General features: G+C 38.7%; 1 protein-coding gene across 6 annotated transcripts in view; it reads right to left on the reverse strand.

Moving 5' to 3' along the window:
- LPAR1 (lysophosphatidic acid receptor 1) overlaps positions 1–22,626 on the reverse strand; it is a 179,147-nt gene that overhangs the window by 97,209 nt on the left and 59,312 nt on the right. For all 6 annotated transcript variants that reach the window (XM_073806393.1, XM_073806390.1, XM_033858393.2 and 3 more), the window contains exon 2: positions 3,356–3,515. In XM_073806393.1, the coding sequence (XP_073662494.1) occupies positions 3,356–3,400 (45 nt within the window). In that variant the 5' untranslated portion in view covers positions 3,401–3,515. The remainder of the gene's footprint in view (positions 1–3,355; positions 3,516–22,626) is intronic.

Here is a 22,626-nt window from a genome sequence, read left to right on the forward strand (position 1 = left end):
TTCCTGTATCATAGCATTTGTGACACAGCATTCTAATTTTTTGTTTCCCTATCTGTGTATTTCCCACTACATTTATAAACTCTGACAGGGCAAAAGCCTCCTTTATCTTATTTATTCTTGCATCCCTAGGCCTGCCACAGTGCTTGCTGAACAATACTGAGATGTATTGAGCAATATGTCAGATACTGTTCTAAGCTCTACACACATGATCTCATTTCAACCCTAAAACCACCCTATGAAGTCGGCTTTTTCATGATGATGCTCATTTTGCAGATGAGGAAACCAAGGCACTGAGAGAGTGGATACCTTTTCTCCTCTCCCCCAACAGGCTCAGTTACGAAATACTGGAGCCAGGATTTGAACCTAGGCAATGTGACTGAAGAGCCTTGTGTATCCTTCTAGACTAGTGTTTCTTAACTTTTTTTTTTCTATTGGTGATGCTCAAGGAGGAAATTTTAATTAAATTCAAATTCTCCCTAAGGAGAAATTAAGGAATAGGATTTCATCAGGCAAGGTTAAGCTCTGGAGGGATTTTTCATCTCCCAAGATCCAATTTTTGCCCTCTTGGGGACAATCTCTTTCCCGTTGGCAATGTGTGTTACAGACTTTTCACTATACACATTTACATCAATGTACCATATGTTTATCCCTAAAAACATATGGTTTTGTTTCACAGTTTTAATGATATCTTCCTGTAAGTATCATTCTGCATCTTGCTTTCTTTTCCCTCCACGAGATATCTTGAGGAGACAGAGTTGTGCTGAGATAGACAGATATCCATCATTTAACTGCAGTATTAAAATCATATCAACGTGACCAACTTGATTAAGTCCTCCTACTATTGAATATTAGAAAGTTTTGTACTTCTTGGCCTTCAACGAATGCGTCAATGAATATCTTCCTGCACATCTCCTTGGACTCATATGTTTCTAACATAGGTACCAAGATGGGAACAGGGCATGTGCAAAGATCTATAATTTTAACAGATACTGTCAAATTACTTTCCAGAGTGACTGGACCAATTTACTTTCCCACAGAGACTTTACAAGAGTATATATTTCCCCAAGTGTTTATACTAAATACGACCTCTTTCTACCTAGGGCAGTGCTAAACGTTTTCATTAAATGAGTCATTTAAAAATATTTATATTACTCACCGGCTGATAGTAGCTTGTGTAAGAGGGAAGATGTGTAGATAAGATGATGCTGTTGGAAATGCTGACAAAAGAGAGCAGTGAGACTGGGATGCTGAAACGCCCTGTCCAGAAAACCTGTACTAGGGCCTAACTCACTCCACAAAAGGCTAAGAATAGTCATTGCAAGGGAACAGGTGCAGTGGACTTTGAAATGGTGACCTCCGGTAACAGGCAGTAAATCTTTTTACCCATTTACCATGTCTCTCTTGGGCACCAAGAACACTACTGAGGGGAATGGAAACCAAACACCCAAAGTAAATGAGGTGTTGAAAAGACAATGATCCATTTACCAGAAAACAGAAATACACATGATGGTGATAACACTAAACATCCTGGAAAATGATATACAAACTTTATAATGTCAAGGAACAGCAACGACTACCCATGTGATAAAATTCCAAGGTCTTTCAGAGAAGAAAAGCATTTATAGTAAATAAAGTGGAAATGCTCCTTTCTCCTTTCTCCCTCTCCTTCCTTTCCCTCCGTCCCCTTCTTTACACACACACACGCCTACCTGAAATATATACAACAAGGACCTACTGTATAGCACAGGGAACTCTACTCAATATTTTGTAACAACCTATAAGGGAAAAGAATCTGAAAATATATATATATATATACACACACAGACACGCTCTCTCTATATATATGTATAACTGAATCAATTTGTTGTACACCCGAAGCTAACATAACACTGTAAATCAACTGTACTTAAAAAAAAACCCAAAAAAATTAAAAAAAAAAAAACAATAAAACCCCACCCAGCATAAAAATACATAGGTCTGTTTCTTCAGATCTTCATTTCCTTATGAAGGCTCCCATATCATATAAAACTTGTATTCAATTAAAAAAAAGAAATATATACAAAATTTAGCAAAATGCAAAATGATACAAAGAAAAAAAAGTATGGAACAATATTTTGTATCATAATGATTCAAATTTCAACCAATATGGCTTCTTCTCAAAGGTGTACTTTTTTCTTCAACCTTGACCTAAAAGTGATTCTCATGAATGCGATCAGAGGTCACAGTCCAAAAGGAAGAGACAAAGACAAAGGAAGAGCAAGTGGGAAACCACACTTGTTGAGTACTACATGCTTTGTATAGCTTCTCTCCTTTAATCCCCATAACCATGCTGTGAAAGATGATTACATGAGAAGAAATGGAAGCTGTGGGAGGTTAGCATGACTAAGGCACCTTATGCAGCAATTGAGATGTGAGCACAGGCCTAATGACTCCAAAGTCTGTTTCCCCACTATACCATGCTGCCTGCTGAAACTGAAAGAGTCCAGTTAATACTTGAATAGATCAGACTGTAAAACAGTGAGAACAATGTTCTTGCCATGTGACTGTTCTTCACTGGACAGCAAAAGTAACTCATATTACTGTGGTTCAGAAGTTTCTGGAATTGCATTTTCTTCTCAGTTACTAGAACAGGTCAAGACAAAATAATCATCATTATAGGAGGAGGACATCAAGACAACATTCAGAAAACTTGTTGTAAGATTAGATCTCTTCTGGACTTCCCTGGTGGCGCAGTGGTTAAGAATCCGCCTGCCAATGCAGGGGACATGGGTTCCATCCCTGGTCTGGGAAGATCCCACATGCTGTGGAGCAACTAAGCCCTGTGCACCACAACTCTAGAGCCCACGAGCCACAACTACTGAGCCCACGTGCCGCAACTACTGAGCCCACGTGCCACAACTACTGAGCCCACGTGCTGCAACTACTGAAGCCCACACATCTAGAGCATGTGCTCCGTAACAAGAGAAGTCACCGCAATGAGAAGCCCACGCACTGCAAGGAAGACTAGCCCCCACTCGCCGCAACTAGAGAACGCCCGCATACAGCAATGAACACCCAACGCAGCCAAAAAAAAAGATTAGATCTGTTCCAAAATAAACCCTAAAAAAGCCAACAGCAGGATTTACTACTGACTGTCTTCATTTGGAGTTTGATGCCTACGGTAACAGCCAGACACCCTAGGTACTGAAAACCATAAGCACCTCCCTCACAAAAACACTCTTCAAAAAAATCCCCACCAAATGATACTTCAAAGGAGACACATGATCTCCAAAGTCAAACACACTTTCTGAAATTCAATTGAAATACTCAACAAAACTATGATTAGCCCAAACCTATGCAGGTTTGAATCACATACCTGGGGCTGTGAAATGACAGGGGTGGACGTAGAGGCAGCAGCCATGGCAGCTCTGGAGTTGTGGGCGGTGACCAGGCCCCAGCACTAAGGCACCCCACACGGGAGTCAGATTCTTGTGGTTGCTGATCAGATCACGGTCATGCTAGGAGCAACTGTGTACCTGGAAAAGGATAGGAAAACCCACCGTCAGCCTCAGAGGACTAGCATATGCGAGTGAAGTACCTTTGGCCACGGGAAGTGAAAAATCCCCTATACCAAATGCCAACTACCAGCTTAATGAAAAGAGGAATCCGGGAGGGAGCATCTAACATCTCACGGGAGGACTTCTGTACCACTCATCCAAATCAGTTGATGTATTTTCATAAGTCTGAATCCAACTTGGTATGATAGCTAGATGTTTTGGGCAGGTGATTTCAAATTGTGAAGACAAGGAGAGTGGGCAGAGGGAAGAGCCATCCTGTCATTAAATAACAAAGGAATTGAGTGACTCACAATTAAGAGCTGACAGTTTAGAGACAAAGGGCAAAAAGAATAATAGTATCAAGGGTCTTAGAGACACCCAGTTCAACCCTGCCCATTAGCAGATGAAAAACCCTGTGGGTTGGAGAAGAGAGATGACTGGAACCTTACTCTTCATTAACGGCAGAACCAGCCCTAGAGCAGCGAGCAAGTCCCAGATGAGACATAAGTGAATGTGTTGTTCCATGTTTACATTTCTTTAGGGAACTTGTTACCACTTTCAGGATTAAAGAAAGGCAAGACGCCCCAAAGTTACAGACAGGAGTCGGTCACAAGAAAAAGTGAAGTACTTGGTTTGGGGGAGCGGGGAGCTTTGTAAACCAGACTTCCACACGTATGAGGAAGAGTACATTTCTCAATTCCTCTCGACACCCTTAGAGAGAGGATGCTAGACCTACGTGGTAATTTCCACATTGCAATTTAGTCCAGAAGGGGACCTTTTTCCAGGTTAAGAATTTAAGAAAATACATTCATTTTAAGAAAACTTTTCATTTTTAGGTTGGTTTCATACCATCTTACAATATTCTTTCTTTTATTCAAAAGATATTTATGAAGCATCTACAGTGAACTAAGGGCACAATGAATAAAATTGAGCCTGCCCCTGCCCGCAGGGAGCTTTTGTCTGTAAATATACTTTCTGGTTGCAGCAGCATGCAAGAGAACACTGGAATACTTTCAAACTATTGGCAAAGGATACTCTTCATAATAGTAAAAGTTATGAACCAGGATCACAAGATCCAAGCCTTGAGCAGTTAAGTAATGGCAGAGTTGGATACTTAACCCAAGTCTTTGCCAAATCCTCTGGCACTATTTTCTATGAGCTGGAGTATGCTGAGCAAGTCACATAACCTCAGAAGAACTGTTTCCTAAGAAACAATCAAGGTTTGGCAGCAACTTACCTTCTGATTTTTGAACCTTACATTCTGATTTTTATCCTGTCTCTGTGTATTATCCTTCATACTGTAGTTTTAATTTTAATCACTTTAGGTTTTAGTTGTTTAGAACTGTGGCACCTTCCTATTTTCTTCCTCTACCTTTCTGTTAGAGTGACTTTTTTGTTTGTTTGTTTGTTTTTTGCGGTACGCGGGCCTCTCACTGCTGTGGCCTCTCCCGTTGCGGAGCACAGGCTCCGGACGCGCAGGCTCAGCGGCCATGGCTCACGGGCCCAGCCGCTCCGCGGCATGTGGGATCTTCCCGGACCGGGGCACGAACCCGTGTCCCCTGCATCGGCAGCCGGACTCTCAACCACTGCGCCACTAGGGAAGCCCCAGAGTGACTATTTTTATTAATAGATAAGAAGTAAAGCTGTCAAGCCACATTTTGGTCTAATATTCCACACAAAATTCCATAGCTGCCCTAAGACAACAGTGATGTTCTCCTCAGTCCCAGTTTTAGAGGGAAAAATACCTGCTGTTTATCACACTGTGATTTTAAGTAACAGCCCAGGAGAAAGGCACACATCCACAGAGTGTATTTCCTCTTTCATGAGGGGTGCCAGAGAGCCGAGCCTACCCTGGGAAAATTACAGGGCCCTATGGTGCACTCTTTCGTTCTGAACTTATTTCTGGTACCATTTTGTGCCACCCCTACTTTTGTATTTTTCCTTTTTCCTTCTCACATATTGACTATTCACATCTTCTTGCTCTATTATATGTGGAGTGGACAGAGGAATATATAAATATATTATACAATATATAAATATATAAACAATGATAACCAAAAAGCAAAACAAGCAGGCAAGTGAGATTCTATTCTAAAAGACTCACGCTCTGTGTGCTGGCCCAATATCACTTCTGCCGAGCTAAATCATTAAGCGATAAAACCATCAAATATTTTCAATAATCAGAGTACACAGAGCTGCCCAAAAGGCGAATGCTGGGCACCCAGCCCGCAGTCGGGAAAGGGATATCGAAACGGATGTGACAAATATGCCATATGGCATCACTGCTGACAGCAAAAGGGGGAGGGGCAGGAGACTGAGATTTAATGAACACCTACTAGATGCTGAGCACTGGCACAATCATTTCACATACAGTTTAAGGCAGATAGTGTTAACTCATTTCATAGGTGAGAAACCCAATGCATTGCTCCCAGTCATGTGGTCAGGAAATGATGGAGCAGAGACCTGAACCAGGACCCACCCCAGGTCCTTTCCATAGATGAACCCTCCAAGTGTACAAAAATTAAGTGAGAAAGTGCATGGAGAGTTTTTAAGCAAAAATTTCATAAAGTCCTTCAGGAAGCAGGATGCAAGTCAGACGTTCTGCAGAGTAACTATTTCCCCAAACCCTGAAAGAGAGCACCTTGGGCTGCTCTCATCCATATAAAACTTTCATGATGTGCCCCTAGTTTTGATTTATGTGACACATGCCTGAGCTACATAGTAAATAGTACAGATTGTTAGTTTCATATTTTGAAGAAGAACATTAACTGTCTTCCCCTAAAGCATCTAAGACATATCGAGTTTTGAAGCTTTTGTTAAACCTTTTTTTTTTTCAGACGAAGAGATCTTTATTTCTGAGATAATAGTGTATAACACTAGAAGATTCATAAAAGTGTATGTTGAACCTATTCTTACATTATAAGAGCCTTTTGTAAGATGGGATATGGTTACTTAACTCTTAAAATATAAGAGCTAAGCAATACTACCTCAAAGGGTATAAAATAGCTCTCTCAGGGAGCAATGTCTTAAAATTACATTTATGAAACCTATTTACTTCCCAGCCTATTTACAAAACTGTACAAATCATGGGGGAAGAGATGTGATGACAAAAAAGACAATATCCTAAATAATGATGTCATTCAGTCTCTGGCCAAGTAAGCTGGATTACGTTGACATCTTGTGTCCTGCTTTCCCAGAGCCCCAGACTGCTAACTACAGAGTTGCATGGAATTTTTAAAGAAATTCATCCCTATTTGAACTCTCCCAAGTATTTAGATACCTGCCCTGCAATTCTTATAGCCTGCCCTCACCGTAACTCTCTACTTCCTTTGCTTGAGCTCCAGGTACAGGAAACCACAAAGCAGTGTGAGTCAGCTCCATTAACCGCAGGTGCCCTTGGCTGTCACTATTGCCCCTTCTCTTCTTCCCTAGTGGTCCCCACTTTCCATTCTAGGCATGCCTTCTAATCTATATCATTCTTCTCAAAACTGCAAAACTACATCTAATGCCACTCACTTGCAGAATATGAGCTTTGTCACCTGTTGACTTGCCCATTCATCCATTTTACAGTCTTTGGGTATGAATTACCTCAAAATCCCTCCCTATAGTTCGAAATGTATATATATATATATATATATATATATATATATATATATATATATATACACACACACATAAAATAGGTAACCAACAAGGGCCTACTGTACAGCACAGGGAACTCTACTCAATATTTTGTAATAACCCGTAAGGGAAAAGAATCTGAAAGAAATAGATATGCATGTATATATAACTGAATCACTTTGTTGTACACCTGAAACTAACACAACATTGTAAATCAACTATACTTCAATTTAAAAAAATAATATTTTTAAAAATGGATAGATAAAATACCATTTACAAGTAAGAAAGCTACATAGGCTCATGGTTCTGTGCTAGATTAACGGAAAATAACCAACTGAATATAAGAAAAGGAAATATCCTGAATCAACCCTACATTGATCAATCAACCTTGAATCAAGCCACAGATGGATCCCAGCTATTGCTTAAACTTCCAGAAATATACTGGAAAGAATCAATATGGAAGGTTGGAGAACATTTAAGGCTCAACATTCCCTTCATGTGAAACTGTAATTAGGTGGACAGAAAATAAGTAAATGAGACCCCAACAGACTCACAATGACGCTCCCTGTTCAGAGGGATGACGGCTGGAGTGAACTAAGCCAGGGAGTGTTGGAGTACATTTAAAATACACTCAGCTCCTTAAAAGGGGTTCATGGCTCCAACTGAGCAAGTAATCTCTGGCTGTATTTACTTCTAATTTACATGTGGCCATAATGACTGGCCCAGAAAATATGTGGGAAGAAAGCACTACCAGCTGGCTTTCTGATATGGGCAGCCATGCCAAGTGACAATGATCTTGCTAATTACTGAGTGCCACACCAAATACCTTAAAAAAAAAAGTCTCTGGTTCTGAGGCAAATGTTCCCTTCGATTACTTCTGGAGCTGATGCTGGCTCTTTTCCTAGGCCTCATAGGAAGATGAATTTCTAACCGGCAAATTTATCTACTACAAAGCTAACCTTTTTCCTTCATCTGGACTTGAGTCAAACAGTGACTCATTTCAGTCTCTAGAAAGAATGCAGGGTAATACCTGATACTGAATATGCATAGACTTCATTCTCTGAGGATAAGAGACAGAAAAATCCAAATCCACCAGGCAAATGAAAAATATCATGGGGCTCCAGAGAAGGAAGACTATAGAATCAGAGCAAATATTTACTTAAGAAATAGGTATACTACATAAAAGAGAACTTTAGAAAAACATGAGATCAGAAATGAGTCGGCATTCACAAAAGAATTATGAATTATGAACTTGAATGAAGGCAGTCGATCAAGTAGAAAACAGAATAAAAAAGCAGAAAATGGTATTACTGAAGCAGAAGATAAACCAGAGCTTTGGGTGGGGCCTACATGACTAAAGATTTCAAAGCTTCCATTCTCAAAACAGAACAGATGGACACAAAGTACTAAAGGAGGAAAGCAGTCATCAATGCTGAAACCAGGAATGGATACATTGACCCTCAAAATTTTAGAAAAGTGTTACACGTAAATAGAGCCATTTAGATCAGATAGGAAAAAATTTCAGACTTGAAATGTGTGTATCCTTCTTCAGAGAGCTCTCTACTCTATAGAGTTCAGCAGAAACCAAACAGAAGAAACTCTCAACCTCAAGCCTGGATGGACAAGATGACGTGATAGAGGAAGGTCAGAGCTATAGCCTGTCTTTCTCAGTATTTATCTATTTCTATTTATCTATTTATTTATCTTAAGCATCTGAAGCCAGCCTTATATCTAAAGCCTGAGACTGGAAGATTCTTCTCTTGAATCTGAGTAGATGAAAAGACCTTAACAACAGTAACATCAGGAAGAAGATATTGCACCCATTCAAACAACAAACAGGAGACTTAAAAACCAATCACTGGAAATGCAGGAGAAGGATTGGAATATAAAGTTAAGAAACTTGCCCAAAATGTACAGCCAAAAAACAAAGTGAAGGAAAATAGAACAGTAAGAATGAGAAAGCTAGAGGACTAATCCAGGAGATCTCATCGCCAAATAAAAGCAATTCCAGAATAAAAAAAAAATAAAGGAAATGGAACGGGGGCGGGGGGGAGGATCAAACAACAAACTCAAAACATTTCCTAAAGTGACAAGTCCTAAGTTTGTTGACTGTAAGGGTCCACTGATGCATACCTGCCCACCTGCATCGATTTTAATATGCCCACGGTAAGCACATTATCATGATTTTTTTAAACACAAGATTTTTTTTTTTAATTCCTGTAACTGATCAGAAAGTGATGGGGGGGCTCATAAACAAAGGATTAGGCACCAGAAAGTCCCTGCATTTCTCAACAGCAATCTAGAAGCTAGAAGACAATGGACAATGAAGAAAGTGATTTACAGTCTACAATCTTCTTGCAGGATGTCCTTTGCAAAACAGGGAGAAAACTAATCAAAATGAAGGCATGGGATACAGGAACAGGAGCTCGATTGAGGAGAAAAATAAAGGGAATACCTGGCCTACTTGCGAAAGGACATCGCTGGATGACAGGTAAGTGGACTCACAAAGTAGGTTTGCAGAATAACAATCTGTCTGGGTACATTGAGATATTTGCAGAACTGACAGAGTTTGCGACTGAATGAGGACGTAGAATCCTAAGCACATAGAATAAAATAATAAGCACACAGAAAAATAATAAGCAAACATAAGAAGAAGAAGAAGAAAACATACGAAGAAGAATTAAAATTTAAAGGAGAAGAATTTACAGAAAAAGAAAAGGATCCATAGAATTCTACCTGAATTCTAAATGGCTCCACCGTGAATGACATTAACAAGGTCATAATAACACTAACACTGAATATGGTCTGATCAAAATCACGACCTAACTATATCAGGATGAAGAGGTACAGGAGGGGAGTACGCATGAAGCACATCCTCCACGAAGGATGTCTATCAATACTTGAAACTGATGTATCAAAAAGTACAGGTCTTAGTGATGCAACGCAAATACCCAATGAAGCAGCTAAACCAACTGAAAATGGTAGCTATGGGGAAGGTAAATGGCAGGGAGAGAGAAAAGAATTCCTTTTCCTTAGAAAGCCTCATATAGCTATTTGACACTTTAAATTTCAAACATTTGAACATTTAAATCATTTTAACACTGATTTAAAAATAAAGCAAAAAAATATCACTTTCGAAACTAAAAATGTATTTAAAACTACAACAGGCAGAAGTGCCACTACAGAAAACCAAGCTAACGCCATGGAAGACAAGCTTAAGAAGAGTCACACGCGCTTATACTCAACATAGTTACTAGACTGATTAGAAATTATGGCTGTGGAGCACAGAAAATAGAGATTCAATATAAGAATAATTGGTACCCCTGGAAGAACAAATGGAACAGAAGTTATTTAACAATAAAAGTAAACTTTTCTTAAAAGATTAGAAGTTCTTAGGCTTAAAGAACACAATCAAAGAAAAAATAGATAAAATGCACTAAATCAAAATTTAAAACTTCTGTGCACAAAAACACAATCAAGAGTGAAAAGGGGCTTCCCTGGTGGCGCAGTGGTTGAGAGTCCGCCTGCCGATGCAGGGGACACGGGTTCGTGCCCCGGTCCGGGAAGATCCCACATGCTGCGGAGCGGCTGGGCCCGTGAGCCATGGCCGCTGAGCCTGCGGGTCCGGAGCCTGTGCTCAGCAATGGGAGAGGCCGCAACAGTGAGAGGCCCGCGTACAGCAAGAAAAAAAAAAAAAAAAAGAGTGAAAAGATAATCCATGGAATGGGAGAAAATATTTGCAAGTTATAGATCTAAAAAGGAACTGATATCCAGAACATATAAAGAAAACTCAACAAAATCAAACAACCGAACTAAAAATTAAAAGACTTGAATAAATATTTCTCCAAAGATATTCAAATGGCCAAAAAGCACCTGAAAAGATAGTCAACATCACTAATAGTTAGGGAAATACATATCAAAACCACAATGAGATAACACCTCACATCCATTAGAATGGTTGCTAACAAAATAAACAAGGATGAAGAATAAACAGTGAAGAAACTGGAATCTCTATGTACTGCCAGTGGGAATGTAAAATGGTTCAGCTCCTACACAAATCAGAATGGCAGTTCCTCAAAAACTTAAAAATAGGATTATCCAGAATGGCCATCATCAAAAAATCTACAAACAATAAATGATGGAGAGGGTGTGGAGAAAAGGGAACCCTCTTGCACTGTTGGTGGGAATGTAAATTGATACAGCCACTATGGAGAACAGTATGGAGGTTCCTTAAAAAACTAAAAATAGAACTACCATATGACCCAGCAATCCCACTACTGGGCATATACCCTGAGAAAACCATAATTCAAAAAGAGTCATGTACCACAATGTTCATTGCAGCTCTTTTTACAATAGTCAGGACATGGAATCAACCGGTATCCATCAACAGATGAATGGATAAAGAAGATGTGGCACATATATACAACGGAATATTACTCAGCCATTAAAGGGAATGAAACTGAGTTATCTGTAGTAAGGTGGATGGACCTAGAGACTGTCATACGGAGTGAAGTAAGTCAGAAAGAGAAAAACAAATACTGTATGCTAACACATATATATAGTATCTAAAAAAAAAAAAGAAAAGAAAAAAAATTATCAGAAGAACCTAGGGGCAAGACGGGAATAAAGAAGCAGACCTACTAGAAAATGGACTTGAGGACACAGGGAGGGGGAAGGGTAAACTGGGACAAAGTGAGAGAGTGGCATGGACATATACACTACCAAACGTAAAACAGATAGCTAGTGGGAAGCAGCCACATAGCACAGGGAGATCAGCTCGGTGCTTTGTGACCACCTAGAGGGGTGGGATAGGGAGGGTGGGAGGGAGGGAGATGCAAGAGGGAAGAGATATGGGGACATATGTATATGTATAACTGATTCACTTTGTTATAAAACAGAAACTAACACCCTTGTAAAGCAATTATACTCCAATAAAGATGTTAAAAAATGAAATTAAATTGAAAAAAAAAAATAAAATAAAATAAAAATAGAATTATCATATTATCCAGCAATTCCACTGCTGGGCATATATACCCAAAAGAATTGAAAGCAAGGTCTCAAAGAGAGGTTTGTACACCCATGTTCATAGCAACATTATTCATGATAGACAAAAAGGTGGAAGCAACCCATGGACAGATGGAATGGATAAACAAAACGTAGTATATGCATGCAATTGAATATTATTCAGTCTTAAAGAAGAAGGAAATTCTGGCACATATTACAACATGGGTGAACCATGAGGACATTATGCTAAGTGAAATAAGCCAGTGACAAAAAGACAAATACTTTGTGATTCCACTTACATGAGGTGCCTATCGCAATCAAATTCATAGAAGACAGTAGGTAGAATGGTAGTTGCCAGGGGCTGGGGGAGGAGGGAACAGGGAATTGTTTAATAGGTAGAGAGATTCCGTTTTGCAAGATGAAGAGAATTCTGAAGATCTGTTTCACAACAATGTAAATATACTTAGCACTACTGAACTTGAAAACGGTTAAGATGGTAAATTACATGTCATTTATATGTTACCACAGTTAAAAGGCAGGTTTGTTAAATAACTAAACTTCAAGAGCTAAAAGAATTCCCATTAAAAAACAAAGTGGGGAAAAATCAAATCACAAAGGGAAAAACTTAGGCTGGACACAGTCATCAGCTTGGCCACAACAGATGACAAGACACAGAAGCGATTTTCATTATTTTGTCAGAAATATAGAATGACTCAAAAAGTATACATTCGGCCAAGGTGTCATTTACCTGCAATAGCAAGAACAAGGCACGTGTATTAAATATAATCAGGATTTATTTCACCCTGAAATCTCCACTTGATGACATAATGCAGGTAATCATGTGTCAAATCAATGTGCTCAGGAGAGCCTCGGCATGAGCTTCTTCTCAATCCATGTAAACAAAGGATATCTATGATAATAACGGCGACCAAAAAATGCAGCTATTATAACTACTGAAAGAAAAGCTATATGACTGAAATGCATGTCACTGTAATAAGCGAAGATAAAAACTCCAGGAAATCGCAAGAAGAAAGAAAACATTCTTCACCTTTTGAGAGTCAATCAATACTGTTTTATTTCTAAAGTTGCTAAAAGAGGAATTTCAGACCAAATTTAAAGAGCGAAAGGGGAAATGGGTGACAAAGGGATGGCAGTGCTACACTTTTTTATCTGAGCTTCCTATCCTTACCACTGCTTCCCATAAAACCAGGGAGGCAAATGGTCCAGCTGGGATGAAGAAAGCTGTGATCACTTTCAGAGTCCATTTGCTTCACATGCAGATTTAGAACAAGGAAGTCAGAAAAGCACTTGAGAGACCAAATAATTTCCTCATGTTTGGTTTTAAAATACCACCTTCTACCTATGGCAGCAGCAGTTTTCTTCTTCAAAGGATCAGACCCAAGATCTTGCTTCAATATACTCACTGAAGACAGTATATTTCATGCTCTTAAAAATCTTTCCTTTTCCACATATAGGATCAGTTTTTCCATTTGCTTCTCCAGCTTTTCAATCAGACCTACATTTGGCCTAAAAGTCTACCGTTCTTTCCACGTGGCACTCAGCTAATGCATTCAAGGGCAGGAATACAGCTAGCCCATCCTGCTTGCGCTGCCTTCACAAAAGAAACACAAGCACCACAGTCGCACTGTTTTACACGTATTTTAACAGTTCAGAGTTCAGGATTCTACAGATGGAAGGAACTGGCCAAAAAGTATTTAAATAAACTCACTGTTTGGATTTCAAAGACTGTATTGACAGACATACAGTTTTCCCTTTTGGAAAGTGTTCCTGCTGGGGAGCGATGCTATCCTGAAACTTGTCAAAATAACCAGGAATGGTAAAAACACAATTTTCAGAAAAATCTCAGAACATTGTCACTACTAGGTCCAAGGATGTATTGGCCATACTCTATTTACAGTTTCAAGCTCAAGCTACTTTGTGCTATAGTATTTAGAAAATGGGGGAAATCTGAAGTTTAGGAATAATGGGTCAGAAATTGGCCAAAGGAGAAATACACCCTCTAAGTTCAAAAAAAAATAAAAGAATGGTGCTCAATCATAAGGGAGAGAGCAAGAAGAACTAGGTGATGAGAACAAAGGAAGAGAAGTCAACTCAAAAGACTGAGAAAATCCTCTTGAAAGACAGGACAATTAAAAGAATCACTCTTTGAATAAGAATTACTCTTTACTTACTACCACCCTGTTTCTTTCCATTACCCAAGGCCCACAGTGTCTAAACTCCTGATCTCTTTAGTATCTGCATGCCTTGACTCAGCCAGCTGTACAGGGACCCAGAGCCAGAGTCCTGAAAAGACTAACGGTAATCAAGAGTTCCATGCAAGAAAGTGGAAGCATAGATAGGGTTGATACGTTTCTACTGAGGAGTGTTCATGGAGCGAGCCTCTGAGCCATGCTGGAGCGGCTGCAGTCCACGCGTTTCAGGACGAGGAGATTACAACTTTATAACCAACCCTCAGGCTGAGCTAGACTCTTCCAACCAGAGCCAATGGAGGAGTCTTGGGGGACAGTTCCTTCTAAGAGCAAGCGCATGTTTTAAAATCAGAAGTAATTCCCAGATTACTTAGAATAGAAGGGTGTAAGGGGAAGGGAAAGAGGGAAAAAGGGAAAGCAAATGCGGGTGGGGGCAAAGTGTCAAAATAGCTGGCCAGAATGCAGAAGTCTACAGCTGTGGTAAGAAAAGTATTCAGCCCAGAATAACAGTAAACAACAGCAAAGGAGGGTTTCCCTGGTGGCGCAGTCGTTAAGAATCCACCTGCCTATGCAGGTGACACGGGTTTGAGCCCTGGTCCAGGAAGATCCCACATGCCATGGAGCAACTAAGCCCGTGTGCCACAACTACTGAGCCCGTGAGCCACAACTCCTGAAGCCCGTGTGCCTAGAGCCCGTGCTCCACAATGAGGAGCCACCGCAATGAGAAGCCCACGCACCGCAATGAAGAGTAGCCCCCGCTCGCTGCAACTAGAGAAAGCCCATGCGCAGCAACGAGGACCCAATGCAGCCAAAAATAAATAAATATATTAAAAAAAGAAAAAAACTAACAGCAAAGGAGTCTGTGGACAGAGGCATCTTCCATTACTTAAGGTTTCCAGTAGCTTAAATTTCAAGTTCTTTTCAGAGAGTAAATGAAAATCCATTCTGAGGGCCTGAATTGAAGAAGAGCGGTTTAAAACTGTACCTCAGACTTGTGGTTGCCAAGTTGGGGGGCATGGGGGGAAGGATGGAGTGGGAGTTTGGGATTAGCAGATGCAAACTATTACATATAGAATGGGTACACAACAAGGTCCCACTGTATAGCACACGGAACTGTATTCAATATCCTGTGATAAACCATAATAGAAATGAATATGAAAAAGAATATATATATATATATGAATCGCCTTGCCATAAGGCAGAAATTAACACATTGTAAATCAACTATACTTCAATAAAATAAATTTTTAAAAATAAAAATAAGACCGTACCTCAACATAAAAAGGTTATGCCTGGAAGACAGCTTTCTGATGTGTTTGCCACAACGTAAGAGAATCGGCACTCAAATTTATTTCTGGTATAGATAAACTGTTATAATCTTCCTGGAATACAATATGGATGTGTGTATGTGTGTGTATGGTTTGCATCAAGATCCTAAAAAGTACGTTGAATCAGAGGGTATGTAACTCTACAACTAGGAGTTTATACTGTGGAAAGTGTTAATAAAGGACAAAGATTTTGCTACAAGAGGGCTTAATGCAATATATTACTAGAAAATTGTAGAAACTATCTAATAATATAGTGCTTGCCAACTGAGTTATTAAAACTATGTTCACATGCAATTCAATTTTATACAGACAATAAAAATTAAATTGTACTGAACTTAGGTATCTATATATCACTCCCATTTGGGAAACACATACACACAACAAGATTATACATATATATCTATTGTGCCCTGAGGTGGTATGAGTATTTTAATTTTCTACAGAAAAGTAATGTACAGGGCTAAGATAGAGTAACAGGGACCTGATGATTGTGTGTCTAAAAAAAAAAAAGAAACTATAAAATACTGGACATCTAAGAAGCGGGAAAAGAACAAGGTGAGCCCTATGATTGCCCCAGCTTCCTGCCTCAAGAGTGTCCAGCCACAGTACGGGGGAATCCAGGTGGGATCCACAGAACCTACTGAGTTAAAGAGGCAGATATGAGAACCCAAGAAGCTCAAGGCAGCGAGAGTTCACAGAACAGAGTACCGCAAAAGAGAGAACCAGAAAGACAGAAAAGTAAAGAAACACGCAAAATAAAGAAAACATTTTAAATCTTACAGTACAGTACCTTGAAAAGTACAGTAGTTCACACCAGACACATTAACTAACACGATTGGACATGCAAATGCACTTTCGCATCTTTGAAAGTTTGCAACTTGAAGGTTCGTATGTAGGGGACTTACCAATAGAATATTACTGGGCAAGAAAAAAATAAAATGATAATAAATGCTATTGTAGCATGCATGAACCTTAAAAGCATTATTCTGTGTGAAAAAAGCCAGTCGTACAAGGCCAAATACTGTGATTCCATTTATATGAAATGCCCAGTCTAGGCAAATCTCTGAGACAAAAAAGTAGATTAGTTGTTTGCCAGGGGATTGGAAACAATAAATAGGGAATGACTGATAACAGATGTGGGGTTTCCTTTGGGGATGGAGAAAATTTTCTAACACCGTGGTGATAGTTGCACAGCTCTGAATATATCAAAAACCACTGAACTGTATTCCTTAAATAGTTGAATTATATCCCAATAAAGCTGCTAAAAAGACAACTGACAAAAATAATAATGATGGGATTTATTACAGAAATAAAAGTTTTAGAAAAGTTAGGAGGGAGAAAAGTAAATATACTGTTGTATATTATAAAGGATTATAATATCACTTAAAAGTATCACTTAAGAAAATATCACTTAATATAATTAATTTAATTAAATAAATATACCTTAAAATAAATTTAAGCCTACTATAAATGCTGAATCAACCACTAAAAACAAAACAAGGAATTATAGCTAATATGCTTAGGAGGAGATAAAAATCATAAAATATACCAAATGCAAAAAAAAAAAAATGAGAAACAAAGAATGGACAGGACAAATAAGCAAACAGCAAGATGAGCAAGATGATGGACTTAAATAAAACCGTAACAAAATACACACACACACATACACACAAGAAGTGGTCTACACAACCCAATTAAAAGGCAGATATTGTCACACTGGATAAAAAAGCAAGACCCAACTCCCTACAAGATACACTACCTACAAGAACCATACTTTAAATATGAAGACACAAATAGTTTAAAAGGAAGAGGAAAAAGATCTGCCAAGCTGACACTAAAAATAAAACTGGAGTGCCTATATTAATATCTGGCAGAGTAGATTTTAGAGCAGAATACATTACCAAGGATAAAGAAAGTCATTTAATAATGATAAAGGGGTCAATTCATCAAGATGACACAGCAATAATAAAAGTTTATACATCTAATAAGGGAACTTCCAATGATATGAAGTAAAAACTGATGAGAGGAGCAACACATAAATCCGCAATTACAGCCAAAATTGCAATACCCCTCTGTAATTAACGGATAGAACAGAAAATCAATATGGATAACAAGAACTTGAACAACATAATCAATCAACTTGATCTGACTGACATTTTTAGAACCCTTACCTGAGTGCCAGCAGAATACACATTGTCCTCAAGTGCAAAAAGAACTGGTACCAAGATAGACCATATTCTGGGCCATAAAACAAGTCTCAATAAATTTAAAAGGATTCAAGTCATATAAAGTATGGTCTCTGACCACAACTGAATTAAACTAGAAATCAATAACAGAAAGATCTTTGGAAGATCACTAAATGCTGGAAAACTATCATCTCTCTAAATACCTTATGCAATAAAGAAGAAATTGAAGGAGGAATTAGAAAGTATTTTGAATTGAATATTTTGAGTGTTTTGAATGAAGAAAAAAACAAAGCATCAGTATTTATGGGGTGCCACTAAAGCAGTGTCGAAGAGGAAAATGACAGCATTAAACATTTATAGTAGAAAAGAAGTCTCAAATAAATGACCATCAGAAACCAGAAAAAGATGATCTCATAACCCAAAGTAAGCAGAAAGAAAGGAAACAGTGAATAACAGCAGACAACAATAATATTATAATAGCAGAAGATAAAAGCAATAAACCCAAAAGCTGTTTCTTTGAGAAAATCAATGCAATTGCTAACCCTCTAACCAAACTGGTTAGGAAAAAAAGATGACACAAATTTTTAATGGCAGAAACAAAAGAGGGGTGGTCACTACTGACCCAATAGACATTAAAGGATATAAAGATAGTGTGGTATGGGCCTAAAGAAAGACAAATAGATTAATGGAACATAATAGAAAGTTGAGTAGACCTATACTTATATAAACAACAAATTTTGGACAAAGGTAAATAGGCCATGCAGTGGAGAAAGAAGAGCCTTTCCAACAAATTGTGCTGAACTACTGTTTATTTGAATACAAAACAAAAAACAACTTTGCTTCATAATTCAAATCACAAAAATTAACTTAAAGTAATCTTAAATTAGCTCATTAGACCTAAACGTAAAACCTAGGACTATTGATATAAAACTGCTAGAAGAAAACATAAGAGAAAATCTCTGCAGAGTTGGGTCAGGCAAATTTTTCTTAGGAAAGATATCAAAAGCATGATCCATAAAAAACAAACTGAAACACTAGTCTTCATCAAAAGTTCTTCTGCTCTTCAAAAGACACTAAGTAAGGGGCTTCCCTGGTGGCGCAGTGGTTGAGAGTCCGCCTGCCGATGCAGGGGACACGGGTTCGTGCCCCGGTCTGGGAGGATCCCACATGCCGCGGAGCGGCTGGGCCCGTGAGCCATGGCCGCTGAGCCCGTGAGCCATGGCCGCTGAGCCTGCGCGTCCGGAGCCTGTGCTCCGCAACGGGAAAGGCCACAACCGTGAGAGGCCCGCGTACCGGAAAAAAACAAACAAAAAAGACACTAAGTAAATTTAAAAAACAAGCCACAAACTGGGTGAAAATACTTTCAAATCATGTCTAATAAAGGACTTGTATCCAACATGTATTTTTAAAAATCTCAATATTCAGTAAAAAACCAAACTCACTTTTTAAACTGGGCAAAAGATTTAGACACTTCACCAAAGATAATATACAGGCAGCAAATAAGCACAGAAGAGCAATTGGGAAGAAACAAATTAAAACCACAATGAAATACCACTACATATCAATAGAATAACCAAAATTTAAAAGACTGACCATACCAAGTGTTGGTGAGAATATGAATCAACTGCAACTCTCACACACTGGTATGGGAATGGAAGATAGGATCAATTTGGAAAACAATTTGGCAGGTTTTTTTAAAATTAAATATGCAGTTACTATCCACTCAAGCCATTTCACTCCTAGGTATTTACTCAAGAGTAAAGAAAGTATGTCAGCACAAAGACTTGAGCACAAATGTTTACAGTAGCTTTATCTTTAATAGCCAGAAACTGGAAACAGCTCAAATGTCAATTCACAAACAAACAGATAAACAAATTGCTGTAACGTCCATACAGTGGAATTACTACTCAGCAATAAAAAGACATGAACTAGTTAGAGACACAAAAGCATGTACCAATCTCAGAATAATTACACTGAGTGAAAGAAGCCAAACAAAACAACAGCATTGGCTGTATGATTCCATTTATATAAAACTATAGAAAAAGCAAATTAATTTATAGTGACCAAAAGCAGATTAGTAATTGCCAGGAAATATGAGGGGAGGGTAAGGTAACAGAAGGAAGGACTTCAAAGGGACAGGAGAAAATTTGAGGGGTGGTAGATATGTTCATTATCTTGATGGTGGCGATGATTTCAAGAGTATATACACACGTCAAAACAAATCAAATTGCACATTTTAAATATATGCACTTCATGTACGTCCCCGATAAAAAGTATTAATACGAAGCAAGTCTTATAATAAAGAAAAATGCTATGATAAAGATTTTTAAAATACAATATTTAAAGAATATTTTCCTTGAAAGGAAAACACTGGCTTATAAGAAAATCTAAGCACTAACTATAATATATACATATATTTGTAACAACGCAAGGGCAGCCCAATGCCGAGTGTCAGAGGTTAAGTGAGGTAAGGAGCATGTCCCCATGGGAAGGCAGCTGACAGCACTTGTCAGAGCATAAAAGGTAAAGGGGCATCCAGCAGAGGAGGAGAGAGAGATACAGACTCATGGTTTTCAAGAGCTAGAGAAATAAAAACAGAGGTTTAAGAGTGTGTGGTGGGGTGTACATGTGTGTGTATGCAAGTCAGAGGTCTGGGGGTAGTGGCACCCCAAAAACTATGAGTATCCTAGCACTTCGATCTTGGTCTCTAAATACCATTCTCTACTGAAAGGAACCAGGCTCTTTGGAGAAACGCCTGAGTCCAGAGCTGTGGCCAGGGAAGTATACAATGACTTGGAACATCTTCTTGTGCCCGAAAGAAAGAGAGCACTCAAAGAATTATGAAGAGGTTAAAAAGACAAGGAAATTAGCTTAAAGGGCCCCTCCCTGGCCTCAAATGGACATTTTTGAGATTCAAAATAAATGACAGAACAGATTTATAACACTTTGAATAAAATAGGAATCTTTGAGTTCATTATAATATAAATTAATAAAAGTTTGACAAGAAATAGGATATTTACATAGACTCAAATACTTGCCCACAAAATTCTTACTACTTACAAAGGAAAAACAGTAACTTTACAGTGGAGAAGTCTGGAAGACACTACCTTCATCAAGTGATCAAAGTAAACGTCACCAGAAACTGGGACAAATACACATTGGGTGCCACCTGGTAGGATGCAATGAGAAGACTATGGCATCACTTTTGTGATATTCCTGTCAAAGTTTCAAAATCTGAGTTTAATTAACAAAAAAAAACAGGGTCAAACTCAAATTGAGGAACATTCTACAAAATAACCATCCTATAATCTTTAAAAGATCAAGGTCATAAAAGAAAAAAAACTGAGAAACTGTCCCCATAACAAGAGACATGACCAACTAACACAATGCAAGATTCTGAAACGAATCCTTTGCTATAAAGGGTATTATTGAGACAATTGGGGAAAACGTAAATGGATTTGAATATTAGAGGATAGTATAATAATGATGTTAATTTCTGAACTCTGATGATTGTTTTGTGACTATGTGGAAGAATGTTCTTGTTTTTAGGAAATACATTATAAAGTACTTGAGAGTGTTAGGACATCATGTCAGTAATTCATTCCTAATTGACTTGGCAAGATAAAAGGTTCTTTGCATTTTTGTACTGCACTTGCAACTTTTCTGTAAGTTTGAGAAAGGAGGAGTGGGGGAGGAGGAGAAGCCCCATGATCTAAAATAAAATGTGTTTAATTGGAAGAGTGTTCCTGTGTCACTACTAACCATAAGAATAGATGTGCACAAGAAGAAACTGAATTTAAAGAAAAAAAATTTTAATCTAGTTAGAAGTTACTGTTACAAATTACATGACTATCGCAGACACACATGCGCCTGATTTGAGAGAAGACAGGAAAAGACGTCTCAGACAAACGGCAGAGTATAGGAGGCATGCTGCCGAAAAGGTCTTTTGAAAAAGGAGAAATCTGGACCACAGTAAACAGTGCAGGCGGCAACATCCCACCAAGTTTTGCTGTATTTCCAAAAGCTAAAGAAACACTACAGTAGTAGAGAGACACATTTATATTCAATGCAGAACAAAGAAAAGGGCAGATACCCCACAAATGTGGTCCTAAGAATGTCTTGTTTCCCATATATAGGGAAAATGTGACAAGGTACCATGTTCTTTGAGGCGGTGGATTATGAAATTTCTTCTGCCAACTAGTGAGAATAATCTCTTCCAGATGTTGTTTGGCCCACAGTGTGCTATTCAAAAATATGAAATTTTTGTTTATTTTCAGAGTTCAAGAACCAAATAAGAAACTTTGTTTCCTTCACTAACTTCTAATTAAGTCGGAGATAACAGCTTTTAAAAAAAAGAAAATCAGTGTACATCCTAAATCTAGACTTATAGATCCTGCCCAAAGTTTTAAGGGGGAAAAAAAAAAAATCAAACCTGTTGAATACAACCCTAGTATCTAATTCACCATGGGGGAAAAAATGAAATTTCATTTCCTTTCCTGCTACAATAGATATCACTTTTCTTTAGTGAAGTCCTTCTTGGCAATACCTCTTTAAAACAGTAGGTAAGGGCTTCCCTGGTGGCGCATGGTTGAGAGTCCGCCTGCTGATGCAGGGGACACGGGTTCGTGCCCCGGCCCGGGAAGATCCCACATGCCGCGGAGCGGCTGGGCCCGTGAGCCATGGCCGCTGAGCCTGCGCGTCCCGAGCCTGTGCCCCGCAACGGGAGAGGACACAACAGTGA

Source organism: Tursiops truncatus, chromosome 6 (genome assembly GCF_011762595.2).
Source record: "Tursiops truncatus isolate mTurTru1 chromosome 6, mTurTru1.mat.Y, whole genome shotgun sequence".
In the NCBI taxonomy this organism is placed as follows: domain Eukaryota; kingdom Metazoa; phylum Chordata; class Mammalia; order Artiodactyla; family Delphinidae; genus Tursiops; species Tursiops truncatus.